Source organism: the organism of the source record quoted next, unplaced genomic scaffold (assembly GCF_019419815.1).
Source record: "Pyrus x bretschneideri cultivar Hongxiangsu unplaced genomic scaffold, Pyrus_bretschneideri_v1 Contig31, whole genome shotgun sequence".
Taxonomy (NCBI): Eukaryota; Viridiplantae; Streptophyta; class Magnoliopsida; order Rosales; family Rosaceae; genus Pyrus; species Pyrus x bretschneideri.
Genome location: NW_025999624.1, coordinates 1,942,581 through 1,953,516, shown reverse-complemented (window position 1 = coordinate 1,953,516; position 10,936 = coordinate 1,942,581). Strand labels below are relative to the sequence as shown.

The 10,936-nt window shown below is 37.0% G+C and overlaps 1 protein-coding gene across 1 annotated transcript in view; it reads right to left on the bottom strand.

Moving 5' to 3' along the window:
* Positions 1 to 287: 287 nt before the first annotated feature.
* LOC103935501 (proteasome adapter and scaffold protein ECM29) overlaps positions 288 to 10,936 on the bottom strand; it is a 28,204-nt gene continuing 17,555 nt past the window's right edge. Inside the window, 17 exon segments of the mRNA XM_048590352.1 lie at positions 288 to 639; positions 1,418 to 1,477; positions 1,663 to 1,775; positions 1,863 to 2,021; positions 3,249 to 3,375; positions 4,102 to 4,269; positions 4,356 to 4,466; positions 4,576 to 4,729; positions 5,268 to 5,603; positions 6,542 to 6,623; positions 6,626 to 6,725; positions 6,811 to 6,909; positions 8,673 to 8,936; positions 9,747 to 9,842; positions 9,844 to 9,924; positions 10,185 to 10,478; positions 10,562 to 10,729. Coding sequence (XP_048446309.1) covers positions 421 to 639; positions 1,418 to 1,477; positions 1,663 to 1,775; positions 1,863 to 2,021; positions 3,249 to 3,375; positions 4,102 to 4,269; positions 4,356 to 4,466; positions 4,576 to 4,729; positions 5,268 to 5,603; positions 6,542 to 6,623; positions 6,626 to 6,725; positions 6,811 to 6,909; positions 8,673 to 8,936; positions 9,747 to 9,842; positions 9,844 to 9,924; positions 10,185 to 10,478; positions 10,562 to 10,729 — 2,631 coding nt within the window. The 3' untranslated portion in view covers positions 288 to 420.

Genomic DNA, 10,936 nt, shown 5'->3' with positions numbered 1-10,936 from the left:
CACCATTTTTTTTTTTTTTAATTTCTCCAATTTGCTGTCGTGGTCTCATGACGCTCCTAGTCAACAGTAACTCAATGTCTTGTAAAGACATAGGCTACTCCTGATATTGTGCAGTTTTGAAGTGTAAGCAAACCCAATTTTCATCATGGTGTCGGTGCCAATCACACACGGCTAGGTTGACAATTCACTTGCAAAGCCGAAAGTCACGTCACACGTGCTCAATGCTGCCCAATTTACTTAGAAACAGTACTACATAATTTGGGTACATCGAAGGAAATATTGGGTCATTCACCAGAATTTAATGTAATACATTTGTTTTAATATAATATACACATTGGACGTCCTAGCATTTCTCCAAATCCACTTTCACTATAAAAAGATGCTCACAACAATGGATTGGCAATTATTGGCCTAACAGTTTTATGCCAAACACATCGAGTGATCTTCGACATTCTCTTGTTTCAGGTATTCAAGAGCGTCGATACATTTTTTTAACAAGGACTTTGCTTCACCGTTTTTCTCCACCTCATACAGATGAACAAGCTCGCCCATAAATTTTTCGTCCCTACAATGTATCGTTTGGAGCTTCTCGCACAGCTTGACGATCACAAGAAAGGTCTCTGAAGCAGCGACGTGAACCTGAATTTGTGCACACAAACTCATGATAAATAAAAATGTACCTCAAGGACAAAAACTTCTAATCCAAAAAAGGTTCTCTTACATTATTGTTAAACATGTGTTCCAAATTAGATAAAACTCGAGGGAATTACTAGTTGCTAAAAGTCAACAGAAGAAAATAGTTGAAAGTGGGATTAGTCGGATATAGAGACGGTACAGAAGAACAAGAACAATTACGAGAAGAGAAATAGAAGTTTAAGACTTAAATTTGGAGATCAAACAGCTGTTGATTCCAATAATAGTTTATAGATGATATGAGCTTGTATGACAAGGGTCTACATAAAATTAAAGAAACAAAACAAGGAATTAAAATGTAAGTATTGTCTCGGTCACAAGTCATAACCCTTTTTCGTTGAATTTGGACATGGCACATATGAAGTAGGCTCATAATCACCAAATATTACTGTTTGAATCATAAAATGCGAAAGGTAGAAGTTATAAAGAAAAGATAGTTGATTAGTTGATTAGTCGATTAGTTAAAGTTATTGTTGGTAGCTTGTTACATGATTACATCTCATCTTTAATCCGGAAATTTTTGTATACAGGATCATCAGGAAACATTTACTTCAGTTTTCCTAATACTTCAAAGCCATACACAATATACATCATACTATACTTCAAAGACACGCACAAGAGTAAGATAGGTACTCAATGAACAATCCCTAGAACAAAAAAGTGTAATTCGACCAAACAAAATGTGATGTGCAAAGGATACCAAACGAGGAAAAAGGGAATATACCTGGGCAACGTTAATTGTTCGTATGCATTCAACTATTTGAGGTGGCATTGAGAGAAACAACTGAAAACAGGCAGAAAAATAAAAGGGTTAAACAAAGTTCCAGAGAAAAGTATACAACAACAACAACAACAACAACAAAGCCTTTTCCCACTAAGTGGGGTCGGCTATATGAATCCTAGAACACCATTGGGCTCGGTTATGTGTCGTTCCATAGAAAAGTATAATGATAAATAAACTCTGATTACCTCCTGAACTGAAGATATTATGCTGGCATGTATAGAAGGTTCTTGAGAGTCATCCAGAGCCTTCTGAAGCATTGAACAAAGTTCCTTCGTTGACGAAAGTGCAGATACTTTGACTGCCAAGAAAAGGTTCAATCAACAAGGGACTAAATCTTACAAGAATGATGCAAAAGAAGGGGTTAAAAGGGGTCATTGGAGGGTACCTGTCCATGGAAGTCCAGATGACAGCGTGGTAATCAACACATGCAATAAGTTCTTCTGTTGTCCAAGAATATCATTTATATGTGCCACATGGATGCAGGCTGTCATGCAGTCCAAAATTTTGTTGTGCGGAACAGAAACCTTTTCAACTTGATCTTCTTCTGGGTACGAAGCGTTGCATCTCAGATTATTTTAGTATATTCTACTTCGTTAATAAGAGGGATTCAAATGGTTCTACAAGGATAAACAGCAAAAGCAAGCAAACAACTGTACACTAGCAGCCCTAGTAATTCTTTAAAAATGCAATATATAAAATGGCACTAACAATCTGAAATTAAAGATATGATCATACTGGTCGAGTGCAGCACAACTTCATGCCTTAACATCCAAAGTAGAAATAATAGTCCAACACCCCCGCAAAGGTTTTAGTTGATTGAAGTGTGAAAATTTTGTTTAAGACCGAAACTTAAGTTATTGAGTCCATTGACTTAGCATAATTATATAATGTTGAAGATGCCTTTAGTATAGGCCAACCATTATTAGTAGAATTCAAAAGATGATAGGAAACCAATCCCATTAACAAGAACCGCCTATATGCATGTTAGGCCCACAAGATTGCTTGCTTCTGGTAGAGTTCAACATAAGCGAACAACTATGTCCCGAAACACAACCTAACACATTAACGACCCATCTTTTCGAATACGAGTCAAGAAAGGGAGGGAGAATCAAGCAGACCACATCAAATAAACTGAAACAAAGAGTCTTCGAAAAAGAAAACAACCAGCTCCGAAAGCTTGAATAAGCCTAAAACTGGCTTAAAGGTAACCGCTATCCAATCAAACCAAATTAAGGGAGAAGTGAACAAGACTCCACTGAACTAAGGGGATACTGATGCCCATAGGCTAAGAACATCCAAATTCTGTCCTGCAAGACCAACTCCGACATAATTTTCAAAAATCATTCTGTTCCTCTCTATCGAAATCATCCAAAGCACATAATGAATCATGCAACCCCACATAACCAAGCTTTCTTACCCTTCCGAACTAAAGTATTGGTTTTGCTAAGGAAAAAAAGTCCTTCGGGCATACCAGAACCAACAACTTAGAAACCGATAAATAAAATATGTAATCCAGAGAAATCTCAAGTCAAATATGATTTCTTGGGCTCTGGTCAATATTTCATAGGAAATAAATTTGTAAAACGGCAACAAGAGTTTACTGATATGTTGATAAAGTGAGTTTCATTGTTATCCTTACACACTTCTAAGCATCCAATGTTAATCAATAGCACCAGTGGCAGTGAACCGATACCCAATAAATTATGTGACTTACTCTAGAAATTAGAACTTAAATTCTTAGTTACAGAAAGAATTACTGTTAACTACCAACCTGCTTTGGCAGCATCACCAGGCAAAGATTCTTTCCCAGACTGATCGAGAGTGGCAGAACTGAAAATCTCAAATAATAATGGAAAAACCACATTAAAGACCTCTTGGTTACCAAAGGCTCTAACAACCTGAAAACAGAGCAGGAAACTTTGTTACAAGACTAGCGTCAAAATAAGTCAAATTTCAGTTGAGCATTATGATGGAGACTAAACAGAAGTACAAATAAAAGTAGATTAATTCAAGAACCCAATAAAACACTAAAAGGAGTAGCATGAATTGGAGCATAGATTGCAAGGCAATGACAAGCACTTCTCAGCAGGAAGTACAGAGTAGATTGACATTTGAGCTCTCATCATCTAGACTCCAATCAGGTAGCTTCTAAACTCTGAACTCAAAGGATGATCATATTTGATTTGTTTGATCAATAGAACACATTCACAAGAATTTAATGCACCAGAAACTCAGGCATCATTTTCTTCTGAAATTAACCAAGAGAAAACATTGTTTATAATGTTTTGACAATGAAGCGTACAAGGATAAAAACATTTTTCCTTCCCCTTCAAAACTTCAACTCCTCCCACACCTTGTTACAAATAACAAAAATTTTGGATCTGTTGCATGCAACACCAGAAACAGGCCAACCACCTTATTACTCACAATGCCCATGTAATAAACATCCACCAACCAATAGGTGATACAACCAGAACCACTCTAGGTTTTAAGAATACAAAGAAGTAAAAGTGAATATTTTATTGCCCTAAGATTGAAATACTTAAGAAAAAATAAATAAAACAAAATAAAACAGAAGTAACTGATGAAAGTTTATCTGTGATACAATCATGATGGAACCTTACCTTTTCAAGACAGGTGAGAGCTGCTTCACGGTATTTCTTTGCTTTTTTGGTGCATGCAGAAGATACTATGCTCAAAATTTCATTCAGGGTGGAGGGATCATCACTTGAAATTGCTTTGTGGCAAGACACAGAAAGAGCAGCTATTGCATCTAATAGAGCATCCTTTCCCTGTCACATAGAAATAACTATACATTAAAAAAACTACTTAGATGGACTAACACTCATCACCAAAGACCATGAATACAAATCCCCACCTCCCATAACCGACCAGGAATCTCTTTCATAAGAGATTGGAGCAAGACAGGATAGTAAGAAGATAACGATTCACCCAAAACATCACTGAGCTTGGAGATTGCCTGTGCTGACTGCAAGTTGAAAGATGACACATTAAAAATATCTCAGGTACAAAACCTACAACGACTAAAGTGCAATGTGAAACTTACTGAAGGGGAGAAGAAAAGAGATGGTGCATACCTTCTTTTTACTTGCCCATGATGATGATCCAATGCCCTCACAAATCAAAGAAACAATTTCTGCCAAGTACAACTGAAGGGCTACCCTTTCACCACTTGTATGCTCTTCCCACAACTCTTCAAACAGGCTAGAAATAACTTTGTCATCCTCAAATCTGCATATGAACCATCAGATTCCAAGGTCAGCTATCGCAGCTCATTTACATAATTATCTTTTTTTGTTGTTTAATGATGATTGTCATGAGGCTTTCACTAGTGAGTTATTCTGAATTAAAAACTTACCTGACCTCATCTAAAGTAAAGTGAGTAAGAGATGACAAAGTTGGCATCTTAAGCCCCACTGCTTGGTTTGAACTTCCCAGAATAATGGTTTTAAGGAAGACGAGTAATGTAGAGAATATACAAGCTGGAGAGTTTCCTTAATTTTAATTCATCATATCAAATCCTTGTTATGGTTCGAATTCAATTTTTACTCATAGTTTAAATAGATAAAACTCAATATATCAACACTTGTATTGTAACTGAACAGGTTTGTTATCTTGAACTTTTAATGAAATAACTAGCTTAGCGTTCATCTCTGTATGGTAAACTCAGCACTTAATATACGAACTGCACAGTTGTCTAAAGCTACAAATAATTCCATATATTCATAAAAGGGAAACAAAGAAAAGGAGCTGAGGGCATGATTCAGACCTTGAGATAAAAATAGCTGGAATAATTGCTGCAAGATATCCACTCAGGGCATCTGAGGCCACAGATGAATAGCTTTTCAATAAAATTGCACATGAAACTTGATAATTTTTATCACCGGTATGCAAAGCTACAGTATCGTCAATCAATTTTTCTGCCTGAGTAGGTGCTGCATGCTTTAAAACTGCTGCACAAGCACCAGCAAAGGCACGTTTTGATGCAGCACTTTTTTCATCCTTAACAACTGGAAACAACAGCCTCAGTAGCCTGCTCGTATATGGTTTGATTTCAACACCAACTTTTTGAACTAGTAATGTAATAAAGCTGGCAACCCCAACCCTGTGACAGGATATATAAGAGGCCACACAGTAGCATCAGTAACAGAGAGATAATATAGATTTGTAATACTACTAAAGCACCACACCAACATTCAATCTGCTCAAATTTCTTACGTCCATCTCATGGACACCGAGCAATTCTTATTTCATCATTCTTGTGATCAAAGATAATCTAGATTGTAATACTACTTTTTGTTTTGAATCACACATTAAAAATTTCACATATTCTTCAGAGTAGAGCAAGGTGATTAAAAAAAAAAAAAAGCACAAGCGGGAGCTGGATATACAATTCATTTTATTTTATTTTTCAGTGTTACACCTCAAGTAACTCTTGGCACACAAACTTAAGGGCCCATTTGATAACCATATCGTTTTTTTTATTTTGGGTTTTAGTTGTGTTTAGTGTTAGTAATAAAGGGGAAATATGTAAGGGAAAGGATGAATAAAGAAGCTTGGATGTAGGATGTGGCAGACATGTAAAAGAAATGTACAAGGAGAAAAGCACGCAAATGAAAACTAAAAACCAAAAACTAGTTAAGTTGTTCACTTTCAAGATAATTGTTTTTGTTCCTTCTTCCTTATTTGTTCCCTCTCTCCCATCACTCCCTTCCTTTAATACACCTTCCTCGTATCTAAAGCACAAAAAGTAAAAAGTATAAACAAAAAAAGCCGAAATGGTTATCAACAGGCCCTAAGTTTATTAGAGTTAACCATAACATTTCATATGATAATTGAAGCTAAAGATCCTACGTTAAATACTTGTAATTGCAATTTGTAACCTCCCACTGTAACTGAATTCCACATGGCGGACTCCACAACATTGGAGGAAGGCCCAAACATGAAAGGGAATGTCAACTAAAGACTAATTGTTGGCTCACATCCTAACATTCCCAATAATAATGCCTTAATTTCGGGTGCTACAATGGCACAACTACAAACCTTGTATTGAGGCCCACTCCGGACCGAACCAACTGAGCAAGACGAGGAACCAATTGATCTAATGATTCCACATCCACAACTTAATGCAGAGATCAAGAGTTTCCCACATAGGAGAACCTTTTGCAATTGAAATTCTTAAGTTCTCAAGCTTCTCTGTCTGTATTCCAGCATTTGCTGCATGCAACTGGAAGAGGAAAGTAAAATTAACAGAAGAATTGCAATAAAGTGTGTGCCACATAGACAAGAGCTGCATTAAAATCTTGACAAACCTCCACATAGTTAAGCCCTTGGTCCTCAAGGCTAGATAAACTTTCCAGCATGCAACAAACTAAATCAGATAAATGTGGGCGAATTGCAATCCCTGCACCCTATATATAATCAGAAGAAAAAGTAGTTACTAAACACACGTGAGAACACATCAATTTCAGTACAGGTTCTCATTAGATTTAGGAAAGATGAACTTAAGGTTCCATTTTTATGGAGAGTAGAACTAATGACCGAAAGTTTCATTTCCATTTTAATAGAAACCTGATAACTTCTCGTCTCTCTGATTTGTGAGGGTTGTGGGCAATAGGGATCGTCCCTTGAGGTTGAGGTTGAGGGTGAGGATGCTCTACTGGGTTTCTGTTTTGAGGTTTTCTTTTTTTGTTCTATTTTATGGGCAAATTAGTTTTGTACGGTCTAAGGTAGTTTCTACACCAAAACATCTGTATAATACTCCTATCCTATTCGCTCCAATCCTAGCCTATCCTATCTGATATACCAAGTTCTACCCGATCCTGGCAACCAAACGAGGCCTGAAGGTTTGCATCATTAAATGCCCCATCACCAGTTGTGTATTCTGTGGATAAGGCTGTATAGTGAAACCAGATTGAGTTGGCCAACCCCAGATTGAATTTGTGGACAGACTATATCTATCAACATCCTTATAGGTTTCAGTTTCATCAGATTTTCAGGATTGGTCCTTGCATGCAATATTTTCTGATTCCGGAACTACCGTGTAAATTTTTGAAATGAAACAAACTGAAAAGAAATAAACAAGACAGAGAACACAATGTCAACCAGAAACACAAAAATTAAACAAATTGATAAGAAACAAACAAGACAGAGAAGACAATGTCAACCAGAAACCAATAGCAAGGAAATTAACAAAATCTATAATAACCACAAAAAGAAATTATAACAGTAACTTATTATATTTTATAGAGCTGCCTTGCAATTTAGCAAAATACATAACAATGAGTTATCCCTGAACTCTAACAAAAAAGAAACACAAAGTGAAGACCAAAACCTGACCCTTTCCCACAACTCTTCTACCCCCACCCCCTTATTATTGTCAAAAATTCTTATATTCTTATGCATCCAAATCACCCACAAAAGAGCTATCCTGCAATATCCCCACAACACTTTAGCTTTACTTCCTTTGTTGTATTGTCCTGCTAGTTAGATGTAGTTTGGGGAATGTCTTGTCCCCTATGTTGCATACAGTGTTTTAAAAAGCAAGCCCTGAGGGGCGACTAGGCGGCTTTGGAGGGCGGGGTGGTGATGAAAACGCCTCTGTCCAGGGGGAGTGGGCTTAAACTCACCAAGGTGGCTGAGGTGCACCTAAGGCATTTGACTGGGCCTTTTTTTTTTTGAAAAAAAAATACATCTGCCCAAGTTCAAGTTCAACTAGACTATATGACATACCCTCCAAGTTCAAGTTCAACTACACTATTGACATACCCTCCAAGTTCAACTAGACTATATGACATTCCCTCCAAGTTCAAGTTCAACTAGACCATAATTAATAATTTTAGACTATATGACGTACCCTCCAACTAGACTATAATTAATAATTTTAGGTCTCTTGATGTTATCGCCTCACACCTCAAGGCTTTCGCCTAGGAGGGACTATCCATGAAAAGCATTGGCTTCGCCTTCGCCTTTTAAAACATTGGTTGTATATTAGAAGGACACTCTACATTTCCAGTTTGGATTCAACAAAGAGCGGGATATTAAATTATTACATTCCATAGAAAGTTCATCTTTCTGGTACTATTAATTGAATGTATAACTGGATGAATCATAACACAAGGATAAGAGGTACATAGTTATTCTTGACCTATAAAATCATAAGAACAATGCTAACCTTTGCAAGCTTCATAACAACTCCGATAGATGCTTTGCGAATACTATCAACTTTACTTAGTATTCCATCTGTAAGCAGATAAGGCAGAACAATATCCATTGTCTGGCGTGCCTCTGATACATCAGTTAGGGAGACATCAGAAAGCCTCACTGTCAATGAAGTTAACGCACGGCATAACTTGTCACCAGAGTTTCGAACAGTCTCTTTTATGTCATCCATGGCACGGAATGATGCTGACCATAATTTTCTTAAATGCTTCCCCACCTTAGTACAGAATATGGAGAAAAACGTGCAGACAAAAAGCAAAAATATTACACTCTGAAAAAGCAAAATAATAATAGCATGGGAATGCTAGATTATGTTGAACCTCTAAGCAAGCTTATGGATCTAAACATAAACAATGACACAGCAGAGATGGAGAGAAATATAAAGGTGTACCAAATCTTAAAGCAATCTACAGAATAGCTACGACCTGGTGGTCAATTGAATGGGAAAAATGAAAATATGCCTAAAGTAAATATATATATATATATATATATATATGTATGTATGTATATGTATATATATAATAGGACAGAAACTAGTCAAAGACGCTTGAAATTAAAAAACAACATAATTTGTATCTGCATTCATGCAGTGTTAGTATAATGCGAAACCGGCAGGTATTTCTCATTCCATCTATTGATCTAGTGAGGAATGACCCCCTTGCAATAAGTGGAGGTGGACATTGAGGGAATCACCATATCAGGGGGTAGAAGGAGGTTTTTGGTTTTCGGATAATAGTAATACACATCAAAAGGGAAAAACAGCAAGGAGCCTGGTGGTCAAGAAGACCACACCAAAACAACCAGAACCAATTGCATAATGAAAAAATAATGGAGGTACTGGGAAATTGGTATAAAGAAAAGTCGCAATTGCACAACTTTATGCAGGAGACAAACTCAGATTAATCTATTACCTACAAAAGTCAAATACAGCTAGTTTTACTTCTGGGGAAATGTGATGGATCATACAACTAAGACTGGAGAGCTTCCATTCCAATTAAATACATGAGATCCATTAAAAGCTTATCACCTGATCAAACTTTCGACCCTGGATGATATCCGCAAGAGCAAGACATGACGACTCACGGGAGCGCCAAAGCCGGGATCCACATTGTATTAACAAATCAGTCAACAATGAGGTCCATGTTCTCATCAATGGTTTTCTTTGAATCTGCCACTAGTGATTTCCATATGTGTGACATAGCATCCTAACACATCAAAGAAAAGCATAATGACAAAGTCAATACTTAAATATGTATTTTACAAATTATGATATTATCACTTGTAAAAGAAAAAGGGGAAAGAAAAAAAAAGGAAAAAACTGCTTTGAGGAAAGATGGGAAATACTAACGTGAAAAAACATTTGGCACAGAAGAAATAGCAGAGATGACATAAAAGTTACATAGATGGAAATGTTAAAGAATTTGTTGCTTTCATACCTAAGCTAGAGAAGTACATGAATACATACCTGCACATTTTTGTCAGGATCGTATTGGTACCGAACTAGTCTGGGAATCAATGAACGCAAGTGTGGCTTTAGAGCATCTCCTGCTTGCTTAGCTATCTTTGAAAATCCAAAGGCAGCACCCCTCTTGGAATTTAGAGAGGCTTGATAATTAGCCAGATCCATAAACTTATAAATTAGATCTGGTTGCCCCATCTCATTTGCTACATTGCAAAGCTCCTTGTATGTGCTCAGTTTCCCTCCACTCAGGCCTTCACCAATAACTCCCTCTTGAAACACTTCAGAGTCTTCATCGAAGCTAACAACAAAAATCTATGAACCTAAGAATTTGCAGAAATGCGGAGAGAGAGAGAGAGAGAGAGAGAGAGAGAGAGACTCACCTTGATAGCTCTTTTCCTCTTCCCTGAACCAGTCAGAGAGTTAACAAGTGCATGGACCAAATTCTCCTTCATTGCTGCATCACCAAGTTCATACACAATGCTCATCCCTTGTGAGGCCAGCTCCTGTGTAAGTTCATTCTGTTCGCCCAGAAGATGTGAAAAAGCCTCCTGCATGCAAATGAAAATGTAAAATCTATTCCCTATAAATTTTCAACTAATACTCAGAGCTTCCAAGGTTCCAGAATTCTGGTATGAGTGTACTGCACGGAGACTCATTAATTTACTATGCATCCATTTTCAAAATGTTGTGAATATTGCGGTTAAGAATGGGAAAACAAGACAAACCTCAGGAAATCAAAAACAACTAATCAAGAT